Source organism: Cebus imitator, unplaced genomic scaffold (genome assembly GCF_001604975.1).
Source record: "Cebus imitator isolate Cc_AM_T3 unplaced genomic scaffold, Cebus_imitator-1.0 Scaffold92, whole genome shotgun sequence".
Taxonomy (NCBI): Eukaryota; Metazoa; Chordata; class Mammalia; order Primates; family Cebidae; genus Cebus; species Cebus imitator.
The window spans coordinates 1700618-1723261 of record NW_016107407.1 but is presented as its reverse complement, the minus strand read 5'-3'; the positions used below and the strand labels follow the sequence as shown (position 1 = coordinate 1723261).

General features: G+C 43.9%; 1 protein-coding gene across 28 annotated transcripts in view; it reads left to right on the top strand.

Moving 5' to 3' along the window:
• The window catches only part of CREM (cAMP responsive element modulator), an 83075-nt gene extending 73206 nt beyond the window's left edge, over window positions 1-9869 (top strand). For 17 of the 28 annotated variants that reach the window (XM_017535336.2, XM_017535330.2, XM_017535333.2 and 14 more), the window contains 2 exons: window positions 4783-4939; window positions 8638-9869. In XM_017535336.2, coding sequence (XP_017390825.1) covers window positions 4783-4939; window positions 8638-8782 — 302 coding nt within the window. In that variant the 3' untranslated portion in view covers window positions 8783-9869. The remainder of the gene's footprint in view (window positions 1-4782; window positions 4940-8637) is intronic. The other 11 variants (XM_037740915.1, XM_017535337.2, XM_017535331.2 and 8 more) reach the window with 1 other exon arrangement.
• Window positions 9870-22644: the final 12775 nt, after the last annotated feature.

The window sequence follows — 22644 nt, the reverse complement described above, 5'->3', positions numbered from 1 at the left end:
AAAATTCTAGAATAAAAAGTAATTGGACACCTTCAGTAGTTAAATGGGACAGGAATTGGCCTTTATAAGAGTACAGGAATAGCAGTGTGTCATCAGAGAATACACGATTTTTAGAACTGTGATCCTTGGTATATTATCTACTTTAAATTTCCATGGAATTCATAATATTGGAAATTTAAAGCTGACTAAGATACATACTTTTTTTTATAACTTGTTTTTTTGTTTGTTTTGTTTTGAGATGGAGTCTCTCTCTGTCACCCAGGCTGGAGTGCAGTGGTGGGATCTTGGCTCGCTGCAACCTCTGCCTCCTGGGTTCAAAGTATTCCGCTGCCTCAGCCTCCCGAGTAGCTGGGACTACAGACATGCACCACCATGCCCAGCTAATTTTTTTGTGTGTTTTTAGTAGAGACGGGGTTTCATGATGTTGGCTGGGCTGGTCTCAAACCTCTGACCTCAGGTGATCCACCCGCCTCGGCCTCCCAAAGTGCTGGGATTACAGGTGTGAGCCGCCACACCCGGCCTATAACTTGTTTTAAAAATAAAACTTTGCGACATTTAGATTTTCTCAAAATAAGAGATTATCTTTGTATCTTTATTTTTTTAAGAGACAGCATCATACTATGTTGCCCAGGCTGGACTTGAACTCCTGGGCCCGAGTGAACTCCTGGGCTGCCTCAGCCTCTGAAGAAGCTGGGATTACAGGCATGAGCCACTGTGCATAGCTATCTTTGCCCATATATTTTTAAATGTACTTTGCTAATAAGATTATATTTGAGTATATGGGGTTTGTCCGCTGACCATTAGAAGTATACCACCTTATAGATCCTTTGGGATATAATAGAAATTTAGAAATTCCTACTAATTTATACTAATTCCTGTTTATGGCTTGAATTAATGTGCTTTCATTTTGATTTTATTGAGGGAGATAAAATTAATATATGATACCTCTGAAAAATTACAATAAAACCCAGTCACCAAACATCTCAGAACGAATGCATCTGAATATATCATCCCCTTCCAAGTTGTTTTAAAGTGGTATTTTTTCTGAGCTATTGCTCAAAATGTTTTCAAGAATTCTTATTTTGGAATTGCCATTATTCTTCATGGTGCCAAATTTGGTTCCTTGAGGGTGGTTGTTGCTTCTAGAAACAGTCAAGAGTTGTTTAGAACCATTTCTGATAAATACAAGGCCAATTAATGAACTTCTTCTTTCTTTTCTTTTTCCCCCCTGAGACAGGGTCTTACTCTGCCCCTCAGGCTGGAGTGCAGTAGCATGATCATGGCTCACTGCAGCCTCAACCTCCTGGGCTCACATGATCTTCCCAGCTCAGACACTGGAGCCACAGATGCGCACCACCATACCTGGCTAATTTTTAAATTTATTGTAGAGACCAGGTTTCACCATGTTGCCCAGGCTGGTCTTGAACTCCTGGGCTCAAGTGAACCTCCCACCTTGGCCTTCCAAAATGCTGGAATTACAGGCATGAGCTACCATGTCTGGCCTTGAACTTTATTTTTCATCTGTGACTATTTCCACTCACCCCTTTAAAAAAAAATGTTTTTTTTTTTTAACAAAACTGGCTTTTGTTTATCATGGAAGCATCCTGCTCTAACTTTATGTTACAGAAAAGAGCAAATGTCTACAGAACTAGACTGTAATGAGCCCCTCCCTACCTATTAATTTTATTGCATATCTGTGTGGGCAGTGTTTGGAAAGAATGATCCTAGCATCCATGCTGCCTGCACGTGTCACCCTGGTGTCATGTAAACTTCTCGTCTGTCTCTGGCAATTACAATTTTAGAAGGCCTAGGTGCCTCCAGCTGTTCCATTGTTTCAGCCTTTCTTATACCACAACCTTCTTCCCTGGATATGGGTGAGGAGAAGAGAGGAGAGCTATGTTGTTCTCTGCTCCACTCCATCTCCTCCGACAATACGATGAAGAAGATATTTTAAATAGTCTCTTAAGTTAGTTTATAACAGGCTTAACATGACCTCCTTAACTCTCTCAAAGCTACACAGTTTTGTACGAGTCATACTGAGTTATCTGTGTATACATTATTTTGGATAGTCACAAAAATAGGACTTTTCCCAAGTTTATTCATATGCTGATGACTAATCACAATGATTACCTATCACCAATGTTTTAAAATTACATGTAGAAGGAAAAGACAGTACAACCTTATAAATATTTTTATTCTTCAAAAATCTTTAAGTGAGCTTCTTTGAAAGCCATGTTTTTTGTTTTGTTTTGTCTTGAGACAGAGTTTCACTCTTGTTGCCCAGGCTGGAGTGCAGTGGTGCGATCTTGGCTCACCGCAACCTCTACCTCCCGGGTTCAAGCAATTCTCCTGCCTCAGCCTCCCAGGTAGCTGGGATTACAGGCATGTGCCACCACGCCTGGCTAATTTTGTATTTTTAGTAGAGATGGGGTTTTCTCTGTGTTGGTCAGGCTGATCTCAAACTCCTGACCTCAGGTGATCTGCCCAACTTGGCCTCCCAAAGTGCTGGGATTACAGGCGTGAGCCACCGCGCCCGGTGAAAGCCATGTTTTTGTTGTATTCTTTCACCTAATTCTCAAGCCTTAAGAGGGAAAAATTGTGGCATATACCCAAATAGAAGCACATAGATCAGTTAATCTTTGTTTAACTTTTTAAGACTGCTTGGCCATTTTCAGTGATAATATCCTATTTAGCTAACAAAGTTTTTGTCTCCGTGGGTGAAATTTCACTTCTTATTCAATGGGTATGATACATTTTCATGAAATAGAGAAGTGCTGTATTTTCTTTTGATTGGAATTTAGTTCAGACAATATTTATAGGATTTGATAACTTTAAGAAATCTTTTTCTTGCACTTAGCTTTGAGAGAGTATGTATTTTGTAATGTCTCATCAGAGTGACAAACTAACTCTCGACCATACGTTCTCAATGTTGAAGCGTTGGTGGGAGAAACGTTTTATCACTCAAATCCATCTGTCTTTTCTAGGAAGCTATGTTTCTTGCTGTAGATAGGCAAATTTTGAATATAAATTAAGAAACTTTGAGAGCTTACTTTTAGTATTCGACCTGAACACTAAGTAAATATTAAATGCTGTCTTTTAACTGTATGATAATACTATGCTTAGACAATATTTTTAAATGAATATTTACAGAAGTATTATTTTGCTAGGAAACCTAAGAAAGACAAAAATTATCTTTCCCCAGAGAAACTAGGTTTAAGCAGAGCTTTGCTGGGTGGTGGTTGTTGTTGTTTGTTTGTTTCTTTACTGAAGCTGCAGTGAGCTCAATTCCTTCCAGTGCTTCAATCATTTTCTAGTAATGAGAATTGCACTTAAAGACATTCAGTGTCTGTTTCAGGCGTGATATGGGGTATAGGAAAATCTCTAAACTGAAACATTCAGAGGATGGAGCTCTTCTGCTTACTGGAAATTTTTGCAGTACTGTGCTGCCGTCAGCTCCTGCTGGCTTGCTAGAGCCTGTTAAATTTTCAGGCTGGGTATGGTGGCTCATGCCTGGAATCCCAACACTTTGGGATGCTGAGGCAGGTGGATTACTTGAGGTCAGGAGTTCGAGACCAGCCTGGCCACCATAGTGAAACCCCATGTCTGCTAAAAATATAAATAACCAGGCATGGTGGTGCATGCCCGTAATCTCAGCTACTTGGGAGGCTGAGGTACAAGAATCGCTTGAACTGGGGAGGCGGAAGTTACAGTGAGCCGAGATTGCGGCACTGCACTCCAGCCTGGGGCTACTGAGTAAGATTCTGCCTAAAAAAAAAAAATTCAGTATCTTTGTGAGCTGCTTGTAAAACAGCTATTATTAAAAATTGTGAGGCCGGGCGCAGTGGCTCAAGCCTGCAATCCCAGCACTTTGGGAGGCTGAGGGGCGGGTGGATCACGAGGTCAAGAGATCGAGACCATCCTGGTCAACATGGTGAAACCCCGTCTCTACTAAAAATACAAAAAACATTAGCTGGGCCTGGTGGCGCGTGCCTGTAATCCCAGCTACTCAGGAGGCCGAGGCAGGAGAATTGCCTGAACCCAGGAGGCAGAGGTTGCGGTGAGCTGAGATCGCGCCATTGCACTCCAGCCTGGGTAGCAAGAGTGAAACTCCGTCTCAAAAAAAAAAAAAAAAAAATTGTGTGTGTGTGTATATATGTGTATATATATATATACATGCATCTATGTATATACATATGCATATATACACATACATACACAATATATTTACACATTAAAAACATTCGTACTCAAAACTCAGAATGTCCAAGTATTCTGTGCTCTGTGGGTACTGGCATCTGTTCTGTCTGTATGCTGCGTGTCTCTTTTCAACTCTGTGCTCAGTGAAGTCACGTTGGTCGCTTGAAACTGGCCATAGTGGAAGTATTTACATCATGAGAATTATCAAGCACTACACATCAGGGCTTTTTAATTGTTTTTCCCTGAGGACTGTAGATATTTATCAGCACACCACTGATTTTAGGCTAAATGAGCTATCTATGGAAAAGGCAGTGAGTGGGCTTTTGCCTTTGATAAAAACCTGTCTAAAATGCATTAGGACACTTTTCTACCTTAAATGTTTAGAGCATGCCGAATACCTTGTTCTAAGTGCTGAGGAAGATCTTTAGTACTTGAGATTGCTATAATGCTCAGAATAATTATCATACACATTACAAGATTACCTCTTACGGCATGTCAAAAGTGTACCATTTCCAAGTCAGTTTTATGTAAGATGGCAAATTATGAATTCTTTATGTAAGCTTGAAATATTTTGTTTTACTGCAGCTGCCACTGGTGACATGCCGACTTACCAGATCCGAGCTCCTACTACTGGTTTGCCACAGGGAGTGGTGATGGCTGCATCGCCCGGAAGTTTGCACAGTCCCCAGCAGCTGGCAGAAGAAGCAACACGCAAACGAGAGCTGAGGCTAATGAAGAACAGGTGAGACGTTTCACAGGCAATTGGTAACTTCTAGGACACTTTTTAAAAATGAGTTTTCATAAACTGTAAATGTTGATAAAAAGTGTTTCTCCTTTGTTTCTCACATAACATGTGGCATTTCATGTAGGTTTGTGCTCTGTATGAGTGTGTTATTAGACAGTCATCTAGTCCGAGTTCCTGGCCATGCAACAATTTCATCAGCAGAAGTTACGTCCCTATGTTGTAAGGGTAATAGTCAAAAGATACAGTAAGTTTTTAAATTAATGATGAAAGGACTTCATTATAAAGGGCTATTTTGTATTTTGTATTTACTTTGTGAAGTAGGTGATGAATATAATTTTTTAGCTTCTCTATGAGCAAAATAAATTTAAGTGTAAGTTAAGCGTTTGTTTTCTACATTTTCTACATGTAGTTTCCTTTTATCTATTTTGTAACTTTTTCCCTCTATTACACTGCAATACGTATTTAATCTGATAAATTCTAGTCAAGTGCAAATATAAAATAACAAAAAGAATTACAATCACCCATGTCTCTAACCACATAACGACACCTCCTGTTATAAGTACTTCCAGTCTGCTCTCACTTTTTCTCACTTTTTCTTGCTCCGTATCTGTGTAATTTTATTTTTTAAACAACATAGTAGAAAATGCTATTTTCCAAACTTTAAAAAAAATTTAAACAGAAATACAATTTTATTTTATCTAACTTGTATATTATTTCTTGGTTTAGTTTTTTTATCATGGATTATGGTGCCAATTAATCTTTTCAAAAGGAACAGAATTGTCTTGGAGTTTCCCAGTAGCCTTGTCACCTTATCCCTGAGTGTCAAATAATGTCCTCACTGTGTGCAGCCAGGACAGAGACTCGGCAGTGTCATCGAGGGCCCCCGCTCCCTGCCTGTCATTTCAGCATGTGCCATTCATTCTTATGATCACAGCCCGGCGGCTGAACCTCCAGGCACCGCCTCAGACAGGAATAAGGAGGAAGGGCGAGAGCCAAAACTGGGGCTGGTTGAGGTCTAGCCCAACTGCACACCTTTCCTGGAAGACCCGGCAACTTTCACCTACATGTCATTGGTTAGAAGTAGGTCTTTAGTCCCTAGCTGTAAAGGATTCTGAGAAAGGTTCAGAGCAGGACAAGAGAAAAGCAGATGATACATGGCTGTTAGGTTGCTCATTATCTGTTTAGCAGGTTTTAAATGCTTTATTTCTACTGTGTCTTTAATGTTTACATGAGTGTAGGTCATTATTATCCCCAGTTTACTCAGGAGGACCAGAGGTTCAGAGAGGTTAAGGAATAAGTTGGTCAAGATCACGTGGCCCAAACTGGGCAGAACCAGGATGGGCAACCAGGCAGTCTTTATTCCAGAGACTGTCCTCTATACTAGCATCTGGCACCTCGAAAATACCCTGTTATAACCTGCAGATTTCACTTCATGGGAAAGTATGTAGGCTTTAGTAATTCACAGAAAGATCTCTTACGTATTCTCTTTTTATTCTTCGGTTGGCATCATTTTTTTTTTTAATTGCTAACACGTTTATTCATGAATGAAGCCAAGAAGAGTTTATAAATGCATTTTAATACCTTGCTGATAAAATAGTAACATTCCATCTTTGCAATCTGATACGGAATACAGAAACATACTGGTAAAGACTTTGATGTGCATATCTATTATAACCAGGTAATCAGAACACACATATATTTCATTATATTGTATTTCACACATCTTTCATTATATTGTATTTCTGCCAGTCTAGCAACAGTTTTTATTTCTTTCCATCCTTGTCAGTTTCCTCCTTGCCTTGTATTTCCTCTCTATGCTAAGGATATACCCAGAAACATGCAAGCCTGAAAACTGAGCTCACTATTAATAGAAGAAACAGGTGTTTTCCATGGCTGAGGAGTACTTAGGAATGTACCATCTACTGATACGATTATGAAAAGCTTTGTGCCTGGGACATTTTGACTCTCATAACGTGTGCACGTGCACACACACGCACACACACACACTCAAATGTGAAATATGAAGTATGGATATTTATAATAACTTGGTAAATAAAATTTTAAAGATTAAATACCCACAGCACTGCTATTAGGTCTTTAAGTTTTTCATTGAATGGTAACCTGTTTTGTAAAATGACTATCTTCCTTCTAGGTCTAGAATTTAATATAGTTTAACCATGAAAACCTTGGTATTCATAAATGAATTTCAGTTTCTTTGTGGAAAAGAGTTGAATTATGTTTCCAAAGTGGCAAATGTGTGTGTGGATTTATTCTTAACTTTTCCATGTGCATCATTTAAATTAAATTAGTCACTATAACATTCAATTCTATATTTTTAATTTTTTTGTTAACCATCTGAGAAGTCTGAGAACTTTGTGAGTTCACAGGGTGAGTCCATTGTTCCTGGCTAGGAAGCAAGGGTTGATCTTTTCCTGCAGTTCATTTGGATTTCAAGGTTCTTCTTTGCTGACTCACGCTTCCACAGTGAAAACACAGATATCCAGTCAGTGGGAGTCAGTTATCTTAAAAAAAAAAAATCATGTACGTATCACATGTGGATCAGGATGCTAATCTGCATTACAGAACCTGGTGTTTAGACATTCAGCACTGCTTTTGTTAACATATGTGAATGATGATATCTGTTTCAGTGTAGGCTTTTTTGATATGAAGGGTGATCTACCTCAAAGGCAGTTATTCTAGAACTGAATCCTCCAAAATGAGGCCAAAGGGTATCTTCTATAGAGGAGTTAAGGGAAGTAGTTCCCATCCCTCCCACCCTGAAAGAAAGACAAAGAGAAATGTTGGCTATCTTTATTGTTTTGTGGGGTCACACATGAAAATGACGAACTCAACTCATCTATTTGTGTTGTTGCTTTGGCTACTGGTCTGTTCTTTCAGTTTGGGCTTATAGTGCTTTAAAATTCAAAATATTGGATATTAAATGCATGTGATTGGAAAACAGTCTTGAAATGTGCCCCAGAGTAACTCAGTAGCTTCTTTATTATTGTAATTGTGGTGGTCTCACATTCGTGGGTTTAAATTGCCTGGGTTATTGAGTGTTGTCTTTGTAGCCGCCTTGTTCTTGAATTTTCAGAAGCACCGTCCATTCGTTTTGGTTTATAAAAATGCACATCTTTTTTTCATTGTTACGATTTATCCATGCTGTATTTTCTAGCCAATAAACTGTATCTTGGAGTCACGATTGATCTTGTTTTACTGAGATTTGGTCTGAAGACTAAGAATCTCCAGTGTTGACATTTAAGGCTTTTAAGGATTCTTATAATCATTTTAACTTATAATCAAATTAACTCATTATGTTGGAATATGTGCCTTTTGGCAGACAAAAATAAGATAATTGAAAGGGTCTATAAGTGTTTTTGTAGAAATTCCATTCAGGGATGTGGTCCCATTGTAGTTTACTGAAAACAGTTCTGATTGTTGTTACCAGTGGAATGTGTGCCCTAAGAAGACACCATTTGTGATGAACGCTGGGCGAATTGTGTTCTCAAGTCATTCTTGTTGGCTTACAGTTATCTTACAAAAAGCACATGTCTGGTTATGTTTGTTACGTGGGTTTGTCCAGTCCTTGCCTAGGATCGGTTGGCTGTTGAGTTCGGGGGGCAGAAGTGCACTGAGCCACTGTGGACTGTGTTGGAAGGCTGTTCCTGTAGTCATTTGCCTTGTGTTGGTTCCAGGGAAGCTGCCCGGGAGTGTCGCAGGAAGAAGAAAGAATATGTCAAATGTCTTGAAAATCGTGTGGCTGTGCTTGAAAACCAAAACAAGACTCTCATTGAGGAACTCAAGGCCCTCAAAGATCTTTATTGCCATAAAGCAGAGTAACTGTCTTTGACTTGGACCTTGTTTACTGTGAACTCTAATCAAGGCAGGACATGCAGCAGTTCTAATGACTGCACTGTGGACGTGTGGAAAGGACCCTTGTGAATCCAGTTTGGATTAGTGTTTGAAATTGAATTGAAAATGTTGTTCCCAGATGTGGAATGCAGCCGTGATCACCCTTGCCTACCGAGCTTACTTTGATCTGTTTGTCAGTAGCATGCAAAAAATGCTTTGTTTGCCCTTTGCTTCTGCTTTTTTCAGGGAAGCTGCCAAAGAATGTCGACGTCGAAAGAAAGAATACGTAAAATGTCTGGAGAGCCGAGTCGCAGTGCTGGAAGTCCAGAACAAGAAGCTTATAGAGGAACTTGAAACCTTGAAAGACATTTGTTCTCCCAAAACAGATTAGTAGAAATATTTAACTATGAACTGAGGACAGCATGTACAGTTGCTTTTGAAGGAATACAATATATAGCTGGCAAGAATGGTGGCTTTTTTTTCTTTGTATCATTCATCTTCTCGAATCTCTTGACATTCCTAAAATGCTTCACTGTACGTAGTTAAGTCATAGCTTTAACTTCAAATTTTTTCAAGAGATAAACTGTAAAAAATGTATGTAACAGATTCTTAGAATGCACTATTTGTAAGACTTGTTCCAGTGCCACACACGTGCAGTTCCCATTTTCTGTGTCATGAATAGTGTCCTATGCAATAAAATTATTTGCAGGTCTTTAAATCATTTTAGGAAAGGATGATCAAAAATAATGCATCTAGCAGTACCATAAAAGGAAACCACAAAAAATACCTCAGGAAATAATTGAAAGAAAGTCTATCTAATGACATGCCTATATGAGAAGAATAGTCTAGATACGCATTTATGGCATTTGCAGATTTTTATATTAGTTGCTTTGTAAAAAAAAAAAAAAAAAAAAAAAAAAAAGATTGTATTCTGTCCTTGAATGCCATAGTCGAAGAGAGTTTTTAATAGAACCATGTTGGTTGCATTTTGTAGTGTTTGGTGCTCATTTAAATATCTGAACATTTACTACAGTTTTTAACTCTATTGTGTAATATAAAAGGTCTTGCAGAAGTTCTTAGTGTTGGTTTAATATTACCTCATGAAAGTGATGACCTATTTTTAATATCTGGAATGAGTCAAGAGCCTGTTGGGATTGCATTGCATACCTTCAGGGACACAAGGCAGGTTCCACACGGGGTGCCGATCCTTCTGCCGTCTCACGGGGCAGGGGGGATGGCCGCAAAGCTGTGCACCCAGGAGAAAAGAGCGACTGTTAGCGATTCACCTTCGTGATACCTGAGACTTTCTTTCTGTAGGTGGTCTGGAGTGTCTGGCTGGTGGCCCTCTATTTTGCGGTTTCGCAAACAACCACAGGAATTTTAAAAACAAAAATCTCCCTGGATTTTATTTTTTATTTCAAAATGCCTCAAAGTCCACATTAGATCAGATAACCTGCTCTCAGCACATTCAGCTGAGGTTCATTACAATCAAGACTGCGATGTGATCTACGTTCCATCTTGTTTTTCTAATAAGAAGCTTCAGGGAACAAGCCCAAAGCCCTCACCACAGGATGCTCTGTCCCCTCTCACTCCCCGACATGTCTCGACTGTCTGCGGCATGCTGGACTCTGCTGTATTTCCTACTGTGTTTAAGGATGTCCCCACCCAAACCCCAGTTTCAAGAGCCTATCTGGTCAGTGTGTGGTGAGAGAGAAAAATGGGAGCTGGTTTGTGGCACATCCAGCCACCGCTTCCCCCGTTCCGTCGGAATTCTGTCCCTTATCTGTCATTCCCAGCGAGGAGGGCATGTCATTGTTGGCTTTCTTTAAAAATACTTATTCTTCCTTTAGAGTTGGAGCTCTGAATTTCCTTTTTTTTTTAGACAGAGTGTCAGTTTCTCGTCCAGGCTGGAGTGCAGTGGTATGGTCTCAACTCACTGCACTGCAGCCTCTGCCTCCGAGGTTCAAGAGATTTTCCTGCCTCAGCCTCCTGAGTAGCTGGGATTACAGGCGTGTGGCACTACACCCAGCTAATTTTTCTATTTTTAGTAGAGACAAGGTTTCACCATGTTGGCCAGGCTGGGCTCAAACTCCTAGTCTCAAGTGATCCACCCGGCTCGGCCTCCCAAAGTGCTAGGATTACAGGCATGAGCCGCCTCCGCTGGCCGGAATTTCTTTTATCTCAATTTTTGTCATCTCTTCTACAGAGAAGATGGGGAAAGAAGATGAGGAAGAAAAAGGAAAGGAAAACTCCAGGTTTCAGGTGCAGGGCAGGAGCGCCTTGCCCTCACTCGTCCACTCTGTCAGTCGCTGTGCATCAGCAGTATGGCTGGGGTGGGTGGACACACAGAGGGGACACAGGATCAGCAGACAAGATGTACGAAGTTGCAGGTGATGCTTGCTCCATGTTAGAATTCTAGAAAGATGCAGGTGGGGTGTAAATAGGAAACTTCATGTGGGAAGTGGATTTTGAACTGGGCCTTGAACTGACTGACAGTGCTGGGGTGTGGGCTGAGTACTCAGGGATTACAGAGCACACACACTGTTCCAAGGAGCTGGGGTCTGGAGGACGGAGGAGGCCACGTTAGCGCTCACCCAAGAGTCAGCTTCATTTAAGAAGTGGGGGAGGACAATGAATGTGTACACATGCATGTGTGTACTCTAGCTTACAAAACAGGCTCTGTTATTTCAGAGGAAAGGGATTCTATCCAGCTACTTGGGACCACCAGCAACAGAAATCCCCCTTCCCAAACCCAGTGGTTTAAACAAGAAGAAAATATACCACCTTGCAGACCAAGGAGTCCTGTGGTAAGAGATCCCAGGCTTGCTAATTTAGTGACAGCAATGGCATCACGGCCATGCTTACTACCTGCTGCTTCCCCTGAGCTTAACATTGCTGCCACAGTCCCAGGCATCACAACTGGAAAAACAGCACTTTTTTTTTTGGGGGGGGGCATCTTTTTTGTTTGTTTTTTTGAGACGGAGCCTCACTCTGTCGCCCAGGCTGGAGTGCAGTGGTGCGATCTCGGCCCACTGCACCCTGCACCTGCCAGCCCAAAGCCTGGGCTGAAAGGCCCTGGTTGCACCCGAGGATTCCGCCCCCAGGGTTGGGAGCTTCAGGCTCTGGGGAGGCGTCTGGCCGTCAATGGCGAATAAAGCTGGGTTCTGGAAGAACGGCGTGTGGACACCGGGGGCGCCTGCCCTGAACCGGAAGTGAGGAGCGCTGCGGGGGGCTGGGGCTGGAGCCTCGCTCCCAGGCCGCGGCGGGAGCTCGTTCTTGCTCGGGAAGTGGATCCCCGAAACCAAGCTTCTGCTACCAAAATAGCGCAGCCTGACAGCGGTGCCTTCGGCCTTGCCCCAGATCCTGCCCAGGACCTCTCCCGCAGCAGAACCAGCGGTGCGGGGAAGCTTTGCAGGCAGGAACCTTGTGCATGTGGCACACCGTGCGCCGGAATCCGGAACCCCGCACCCGTGCGTGCGGAATCGGGAGCCCCCCGCGCACCCGGGCGTGTGGAAGCCGGAACCCCCGCGCACCCGGGCGTGTGGAATCGGGAACTCCCCGCGCACCCGGGCGTGCGGAATCGGGGACCCGCCGCGCACCCGGGCGTGTGGAATCGGGGACCCCCGCGCACCCGGGCGTGTGGAATCGGGAACTCCCCGCGCACCCGGGCGTGTGGAATCGGGAGCCCCCCGCGCACCCGGGCGTGTGGAATCGGGAACTCCCCGCGCACCCGGGCGTGCGGAATCGGGGACCCCCCGCGCACCCGGGCGTGCGGAATCGGGACCCCCCGCGCACCCGTGCGTGTGGAATTTGGACCCCCCGCGCACCCGGGCGTGTGGAATCGGGAACCCCCGCGCACCCGGGCGTGTGGAATCGGGACCCCCCGCGCACCCGGGCGTGTGGAATCGGGAACTCCCCGCGCACCCGGGCGTGTGGAATCGGGAACTCCCCGCGCACCCGGGCGTGTGGAATCGGGACCGCCCCGCGCACCCGGGGGTGTGGAATCGAGACCCTCCGCGCACCCGGGCGTGCGGAATCCGGAACCACCGCGCACCCGTGCGCGTGGAATCGGGAGCCCCTCCGCGCACCCGGGCGTGTGGAATAGGGACCCCCCCGCACCCGTGCGCGCGGAATCCGGAGCTCTCACTGCATGTGCCTTTCTTTTAATCCTAAAAGTTTCAGAATCTGGACTGCTGGGTGTAGAAATTAAATTACTGCTCCAGGATTAGGAGACGGCACTGCCTTCTCTGCCAAGTGTAACTGGGTGCTTCACAACACTAACTCATGTGAAATGGAAACAATAAGGAATTGAACTCCTGGTGGTATTTAAACGTGTGGGAGCACAAGGCGTGCTGGAACTGAGAACGCGGTCATGAGCAATGCGCTGCGCGTGGATGGCAGCCGTTTGAGCACCTGATGCCCCATTCCTTGTTCAACCACACTTGACAGTTTTCTTCGTATATATTATGTCCAGAACATGCTGTTTCCCATGTCCCGAACAGGACACCTTTAAAAAATGTAATGACTTGTGAAACCAACTTGATTGTTCTAGTCTACACCAAAAATAAGTAGGCCGCTTTGACATAGGAGGCAGGCAGAGCTGTTGCCAGTTAGCCTGCCATAATGCAGTGACTGTTGTATGGTGTTTACCGTGGCTCTCAGAAGCTCAGATGTGCTTCTTTTTTTTCTTTTTTTTTTGAGATGGAGTATCAATCTGTCACTCAGGCCGGAGTGCAGTAGCACAATCTCATCTCACTGCAACCTCTGCCTCCCGGGTTCAAGTGATTCTCCTGCCTCAGCCTCCCAAGTAGCTGGGACTACAGGTGTGTGCCACCATGCCTGGCTAATTTTTGTATTTTTAGTAGAGACAGGGTTTCTCCATGTTGGCCAGGCTGGTCTCAAACTCCTGACCTCAGGTGATCTGCCCACCTCAGCCTCCCGAAGTGCTGGGATTACAAGCGTGAGCCTCCCCACCCAGCCATGCTTCATCTTCTAAGGTCATCGTAAAGACATAGACTTGATTCTGAACTGCTCAAGCATGGTATGTTTTAATCTTTATGCTTTGTGGGTAGGTTTTTTTCTATATACATCCATTTTCTTGGCTGGACATGGTGGCTCACATCTCTAATCCCAGATCTTTGGCAGGCTGAGGTGGGTGGATCACAAGGCCAGGAGTTTGAGACCAGTCTAGCCACCATAGTGAAACCCCATCTCTACTGAAAATACAAAAAATTACCTGGATGTGGTGGTGTGTGCCTGTAATTCCAGCTACTCAGGAGGCTGAGGCAGGCGAATTGCACCTCCAGGAGGTGGAGGTTACAGTGAGCCAAGATTATGCCATTGTACTCCAGCCTGGGCAATAGTGTGAGATTCTGCACAGTTGCGGAGAAATAAAAATAAAAATCAGCCTGGGCAACATAGTGGGACTGTCTCTACCAAAAAAAAAATTAGGCAGATTAGCCAGGCATGGTGGTGCCCACCTATAATCCCAGCTACAATAGATACATGATTTATTGATCATGTCGCCTGTTTCCTTAAATTGTCCCATCTTCAGGGCTGTGTGATACGGAGTTTCCACAAAGAGACATCGGAGTCAGCATGTCCATTCATTCCTTCAAGTCAACAAGTGAGGCTCCATTTGTAGGAAGTCCAGAAGCAGAGAGCAGAGCTGTGGGACCTGGGGCTGTGGCAGCGCTGACATTACCAGCACGGTCCTGGGCTTGCTTTCTCCCAGCTATGGAGCTCCCCGGATGCTACAGCCATGTAATCACGGCAGTCAAGAATAACAGCTACCATTTAGAGTGCTCACCCTGTGCCTGGGGGCTTCCACGTTTAATTCTCCTCACAGCCCGGCCAGTGTTCATGCTGTTACCATTATCCTCATTTTGCAGACAAGAAAGCAAGCTTGGAGAAGTTCAGTAGCTTGCCAAAGGTCACATGGCGCAGAACTGGGACAGGGAGCCTCTGTCCTGTGCCTGCGGATCTCACCCAGTCTGGACCCAAAGGCAGGAGAATGACAAGCACCTGCTGGCAATGACTCAAGGGCGTGGTGACTGAAGAGAGAGAGCTCTGTGGCCTGAGCGGCTATGTGTGGGAACACCCAGACCTTCCTGTTCAAATGCACAAAAGCACATTTTTGCTTCCCTCTGGCTTTTCAAATCCCTGATGCTGATCGGGAAAAAAATGACTTTACGTTTAAGGACTAGCTAGCTATTGGAACATCAAAGTCACAGCTGTGCTCATTGAAACAGAATCCTACAGCGAAAACAGGTCTTGCTGCGGTAATTTTTTTTTTTTTTTTTTGAGACAGGGTCCCACACTCTATCACCCAGGCTGAAGTGCAGTGGTACAATCTCGGCTCACTGCAATCTCTGCCTCCCAGGCTCAAGTGATTCTCCCACCTCAGCCTCCCAAGGAGCTGGAACTACAGGCACGCACCACTACACTTGGCTAATTTTTGTGGGTGTTTTTTTTTGTTTGTTTGTTTGGTTTTTTTTTTGTAGAGACAGGGCTTCGCCATGTTGCCCAGGCTGGTCTTTAGTTCCTAGGCTCAAGTGATCCACCTGCCTCAGCCTCCCAAAGTACTGGGATTACAGGCATGAGCCACCGACCCTGACCAACAGATGTAATTTCCTTTCATTTTATAGAAAAGAAAACCAAATTTCAGATTGATTTACTTAAATATTTCCAGCTATTGACAATAGACTAGAAATACTCAGATCTCCAAACTAGTGTGATTAATCTTTATATTTCTACGATGCCTCTATTTTTCTATAAACTGGATTTTCAGCCAGTTTTTGTGCAGCATAGCTTTCTGAAGAAGGATTTGCTCCTGTGGTTTGAATGGGCGGAAGCTGGAAGGAAAACCCTGTCACTTACCATGTCAAAGTCCAGCTGGTCTCTGTGACAGCTGCAGGACACAGGGACTCTACCAGATCTGTCTCAGCCACCTCACTTTATGAAGGGTGTTTGACCTGTGGTTCAGTCATTTCTAGGACAAATGGCTGTTAACAAGGTGTACGAGAGTTCTTGCTTTTTCAGTGTTTGTGGAACTCTCGGAAGCACTGATTTGTAGCAGACCAGCATCAGGCTTGACTTAGGAATGAACTTGTAAATTCTTACCTTTTAAAACACAGTTCACTACTGATACACTTTTTTTTGGTTGTTTTTTTGAGACACAGCCTCGCTCGGTCACCCAGTCTGGAGCGCAGTGGTGTGATCTCGGCTCACTGCAACCTCCGCCTCTTGGGTTTAAGTGATTCTCCTGCCTCAGCTTCCTGAGTAGCTGGGACTACAAGGTGCGCACCACGACGCCCAGCTAATTTTTGTATTTTTAGTAGAGATGGGGTTTCACCATGTTGGCCAGGCTGGTCTTGAACTCCTGGCCTCACGTGATCCACTCACCTTGGCCTCCCAAAATGCTGGGATTACAGGCCTGAGCCACTGTGCCCAGCCACTACTGATATAGACTTTGGAGGAGGCGAAAAGCCCAAATAAGGAGGCTCTGAATGAAAGTGTCTGTTCCGGGAGTGGATGGCATGAGTGTGCCCGTCTGTGCCGTTTTGCATTGCATACCTCTGGAATTTTCATTCAGAAGGTCCGGGTATTTGTATTTTTCACCAGTTCCTTGCATATTTGTTTGTATGCTTCTTTTTGAGACAGGGTCCGTGCCCAGGCTGGAGTGCAGTGGCACAATCACAGATCACCTCAGCCTCCACCTCCTGGGCTGGAGCAATCCTCCTGCCTCAGTCTCCACCACGCTGAGTTCCTGGCATGTTTCTGAAGCACTCTAGTGTTGGAGAACACTGAACTCTAGTTTCCCTTTAAGTCATGGATGCTCTCCCCCAGCATTTATCTGGCACTTAGACTGTGTTTAATGTCACAGCCACAGCGCCACCTACTGTATGTGTGACTTACAACCGTATTTTCTTGGAAACATCATTAGTCTATGAACACTTCCAAACTCATGGGTGGTATTCTTTTATGCCATAGACTCTCCAAGTGTATGCCAAGCCCTATGGGAGTAAGGGAGTAAGGGAAGTTTTATCCGATCTAGTTTAGTGAGCTATATTCAGAGTAACTCTGGGGAGTCTTGGGTAAGGTGTGGGGGAGGGGCAATCATTTGACAAGGTTTGGGAATCCTTATAGATTTGTCTCTACGAGTACACAGTTACTTGCAAATAGAATGAATTATTTGACATAATAACCTTACACATTACTTCCACGCCACATAATTTTAGCAAGTAAGTGACTTTAAAATAAATCCATCTTTTCTCAGTAAAATTACCAGTTTTGCTTTAAGTGCATATGATGGGTTACTTCAGGTGGTTAGAACATAGTGGAAAATGAGGCCAGGCTTAGTGGCTCAGCCTATAATCCCAGCACTTTGGGAAGCCGAGCTGGGTGGATCACTTGAGGTCAGGAGTTCAAGACCAGCCTGGCCAACATGGGGAAACCCCATCTATACTAAAAATACAAAAAGTAGCCAGGTGTGGTGGCACGCACCTGTAGTCCCACCTACTGGGGAGGCTGAGGCAGGAGATCGCACCGCTGCACTCAAGCCTGGGCAACAGAGTGAGACTCTGTAAAAAAAAAAAAAAAGAACATAGTGGAAAAGAGTCGAAGAATTCTGCATATCACTCAGTCACGCCTGTGGTTGGTATTTTATTCCTTATGGTAACCTGTTATCACAGTGTTGGCCTCATGGGAATTGGATGAGCATAACCGTATCACTAGAAGTTTTTGATAGTTCTTGGAAAATAAGTATCATTGACTGTGGGAGAGCAGTGATAGTTTTGTATTCTGAAAAGTATACATATTGTGTTGCTTAGTAATGCCGAGATCAGCATCTGTTTTGTTCTTGTACCTTGAAATATCACGAAGATGTAATTGGACATGCACGTGCTTATGGCATTTAGCAATTGCTTAGAGGTTAGTGACATGGTAACGATAATTAGATTATATGCCTTTGAACAATTTTGATTCAGAGACTTCGGATATATGAAATTTTGAATAAGATAATGTTAGAAATTCCAAATTTTAGAACATTAATCCATCTCAATATTAATTTGTTTAAAAATAAATACACATATATGTATACTTCTTTGGTCAGCCAGGATTTTTTTTTAAATTAGCCTTTTCCTCACATAACCAGCCAGTGTTAAAATAGATTTGATGCTATGAAGGATGGAGCTTTTAGGTGGTATAATTTTCTTTCCTGGCATGCATAGTTCTGTCTTATGTACATGGTTTCATTCATCCTTTTATTCAGATATCTGAATTGATGTAACCCAGCTGGATTTTATTGGAGTTTAGCCCTAGAAGGGTGGAAGCCAAATCTTTTTCAAGGGTATAACGTACCTAACTTGTTAGTCTTTCTAGTCAAGTAACCTGACTTAGCATCATTAAATGCTGGGTTGCTGCTGCTTCAGGAATACAAGATCGTGGCAGTTTTGGGGGAAGTGGGGGAAGTCGGAGTACCAGCAGTGTTTCATAGCAGGGAACACCCCATATAACAATAGAGCAAGAAGGCTGTTGCTGGAAAATCTACGGGTTTTTTCACCCACCAAAGCACATTGAGATTCGGTGTGGTTTCTTAGGGATTTTTCACTAAATCAATTACTTGAATACTTCTAGAGCATTTAGTATCCCAAACACCCCTGTTTCATGAATTTGATTTCAAAATGAGTCAGGCAGTGATTACCTATTTTCTTAAAAATCCATCCTGGTCAGGGGCAATGGCTTACGCCTGTAATCCCAGCGCTTTGGGAGGCCAAAGGAGGCGGATCACGAGATCAGGAGTTCGAGACCAGCCTAACCAACATGGTGAAACCCCCATCTCTACTAAAAATGCAAAAATTAGCCGGGCTGTAGTGGCACGTGCCTGTAATCCCAGCTACTCGGGAGGCTGAAGCAGGAGAATTGCTTGAACCCGGGAGGCGGAAGCTGCCGTGAGCTGAGATCGCACCATTGCACTTCAGCCTGGGTGATAGAGTGAGACTCGGTCTCAAAAAAAAAAAAAAAAAAAAAAAATTTACCCTGGATAAAAAGAACTACAGCAAAACACCAAAGCCTAAAGCTACAGGCGCTGTGAAGAGGCGAATGAACAGTAGTGTGTACTTGGCTTGAGGAACCATGGCTGACTGCCACCAGACCTGGGTTCTGGTCCTAGCTTTTCTGTTAAAACTCCTGTGTGGGCCGGGCGCAGTGGCTCAGGCCTGTAACCCCAGCACTTTGGGATGCCGAGGTGGGCAGATCACAAAGTCAGGAGCTTGAGACCAGCCTGACCAACATGGTGATACCCTGTCTCTACTAAAAATACAAAAATTAGCTGGATGTGATGACTCATGCCTGTAATCCCAGCTACTCAGGAGGCTGAGGCAGGAGAATTCCTAGAACCGGGGAGGCGGAGGTTGCCGTGAGCTGAGATTGCGCCACCGCACTCCAGCCTGGACGACAGAGCCAGACACTGTCTTAAAAACAAACAAAAAGCAAACAAGAAACTCCTGTGTCACTTTGGCCAGGTCACTTGACCTCTGTTTGATTGGCGACCTCTGTTTGATTGGGAACCTCTGTTTTCTCCATTGAGCTTGACATTTGTGACACTGTGATGAGATTCACAGTGAAATGCAAATTTCAGAGAAGAGTTCTTCAGATCTTATTTTTTCCCTCATTCCTGTGAACACGGCGTCTAGATTCTTAGAACTCAGATCGTGAACCAGTAAAATTGTCTTTCAGGATGTCTTCAACGTCAATATTTTTAATGATCCATTCTGAGGATTGCCCAGCGTTGAACAGAAAAAAGCCTGAGACGGAAACTGGCCTGTGATGAAGCCTGGGACGTCAGGGATGGCTACTTGGATTCTGGTAACCTAGATTAAGACTTTGACACATGAAGACTTTACTTGGGCAAATGTTGTTTTACTGTTATTCATAAATGCGCCCAAACTGTGACTGACTGGAAACTTTCCGCCACAAGAGTTTCCTCTGCCCTTCTCAGCCTAACAGGGCTGCATCAAGTTAACAGAAATTCTCACTGGCTCAGAAAAGGTTGTGGTTTTCAGAGTGCATTAGGAAGGTTCCTGTCCCATAACCCAGTTTATTATTTTAATATGCTTGAAAGAACTGAAGTAATGAGGCTATATTTTCTTTAGAAGATTTTGCCATGTTATTTGAAAAGTTTTATTGACACTTTTTTTTCTTAGCAGAAAAGCAATTAAATTGAAAAAATTTAAAATTGTACTTTGAAATGTACATTTTAAAGTATTTTCAATTGCCCTTTAATAAAGCTGAGGGAAAATAAATAATATAAAATACAGATGTGAAATGTGTCATAAAAATCAAAGTTTATAAAACATGTTTACCAACATGTATAAACAGGACGGGTGTGGCGGCTCACGCCTTGTAATCCCAGCACTTTGGGAGGCTGCGGTGGGCAGATCAATTGAGGTCAGGAGTTCAAGACCAGCCTGGCCAACATTGTGAAACCTGTCTCTACTAAAAATACAAAAAATTAGCCGGGCATGGTGGTGCATGCCTGTAGTCCCAGCTACTCGGGAAGCTGAGGCAAAGAAATTGCTTAAACCTGGGAGGTGGAGGTTGCAGTAAGCTGAGATGGTGCCCTTGTGCTCCAGCCTGGGTGACAGAGCAAGATTCCCTCTCAAAAACAAAACAAATTTGTAACCAGTATAAGGCTAGTTTAAAATAGTTTTAATGTTTTTATAGGAATGCGTTTCTAGTTTGCTTATTAAAAATCATGGTGTGAGTTTTAAAATTGTATATACAATGGAGAAAGTGATTTTTTAATATGTATTTTTGATTTCAATAGCCCTTGGAGTATAAGTGGTTTTGGTTACAGGAACGAATGGAGTGGAGAAGTCTGGAGATTTAGCGCACCTGTCACCTCAGGAATATACATTGTACTTGAGGATAAAATGATTTGATAGGCTCAGTCATGATCGGTTTAAATAAGCTGATATTTGAAAATATTTCCTTATTCCTGATGTTTGATAACTTCAAGTCCCTGAGACCCAGAACAAAGGCATTCCTGTCGTGAAAAGGCAGCTACATCTAGTGGTTGATGGCATTTTCATTGGAAAATTTATGAAAAAAATCGTTCGTGGCTGTCTTTGCTGACATGCTGTGGTTGTAGAGAGCATTACAGCTGATGTGGTGTGTATGTGTAACTTAACTGACGTATAACTTTCGCACCGTAAAATTCACCCATTTTAACTGTACGATTCAATGATTTTTAACAAACGTACGAAGTTGTGTGATCATCAGCACAATACAGATTCAGAACATGACCCCAGTAAGATCACTCATTCCCATTTATAGTTAACCACTGATTTGGTTTTGTTTATTATTATGATTGTTTTTCTTTTAGAGACTAGATCTCACTCTGTCGCCCAGGCTGGAGGGCAGTGGTGCAATCATAGCTCATGACAGCCTCAAACTCCTGGAATCAAGCGATCCTCCCACCTCAGCCCCTCGATTAGCTGGGACTATAGGTATCCATCACGATACCTGGTTAATTTTTAGATAAAAATAATGCCCAGGCTGTTCTCAAACTCCTGGCCTCAAGCAATTCTCCCACCTTGGCCTCCCAAAGTGCTAGGATTACAGGTGCGAGCCGCCGTATCCAGCCCCTGGCTATCTTGATTGTAGCCTGCGAAAGACCCTCAGTTAGAGGACCCAGTTCAGCCAGGGCTGGATTCCTGATTTACAGAAACTGTGAGATAAATGCTGTGTTAAGCCTCTAAGTCTGGGGGGGATGGTTATGTAGCAATATGGAACAAATACACCTACTTGCCAAGCTAATCTAGCAATTTATAAAACTGAATATCCAGTCTGCCAACAACAGAGGCCAGTACTGTGTCCTTCACTGGCACTATCCCCAGGGGAGAAGAACCAGCCACTAGGTGGCAAGTCAATGACAGGGACCCTCTTCCACCTTGGAGGAGACAGAGACGGAAGGTTTGATCCACCGGCCTGGGATACCTCATAACTTCGCATCACGCCTGGGTCCCACGTTACAGCAAGGGAGGTGGGAGAGTGGCCCAGAAACACAGGATCCCGTGGTTCACCTTGTGGCGCGCAGCCACAAGGAGACTGTTTATTGCAACAATGTTTATAATAGAATATTTTAGCTGGGCGCAGTGGCTAACGCCTGTAATCCCAACACTTTGGGAGGACGAGGTGGGGGGGTCACCTGAGATCAGGAGTTCAAGACCAGTCTGGCTACTAAAAATACAAAATTATTTGGGTGTGGTGGCGCATGCCTGTAACCCCAGCTACTCAGGAGGCAAGGCTGGAGAATCGCTTGACCCCGTGAGGCAGAGGTGTGACAGTGAGCTGAGATTTCACCACTGCACTCCAGCCAGAATGGCAAGAGTGAAACTCCATCTCGAAAAGGAAAAAAAAAGAAAAGAAAATTTTGGAAACAGCCTGTCGTTCAGTAAGGAAGTGCCAACTGTGGTTTTCTCATACAAAGGAATGCTGTTTAGCCGTTGGGATGCATGAACTATAGCTACGTGGATCCAAAGGAACAATGGTGGACCACGTGTCCCATGAGAAAAAACCATAGAGCTGGGCGAGGTGGCTTATGCCTGTAATCCCAGCACTTTGGGAGGCTGAGACTTGTGGACTGCTTGAGGCCAGGAGTTCGAGACCAGCCTGGGCACATGGCAAAACCCTGTTTCTACTAAAAATACAAAAATTAGCCGGGTGTGTGGCGCACGCTTGAGGTCCCAGCTACCCCTGAGGCTGAGGTAGGAGGATCCCTTGAGCTTGGGAGTTATAGGCTGCAGTGAACCAAGACCACGTCACTGCACTCCAGCCTGCGTGAAGGA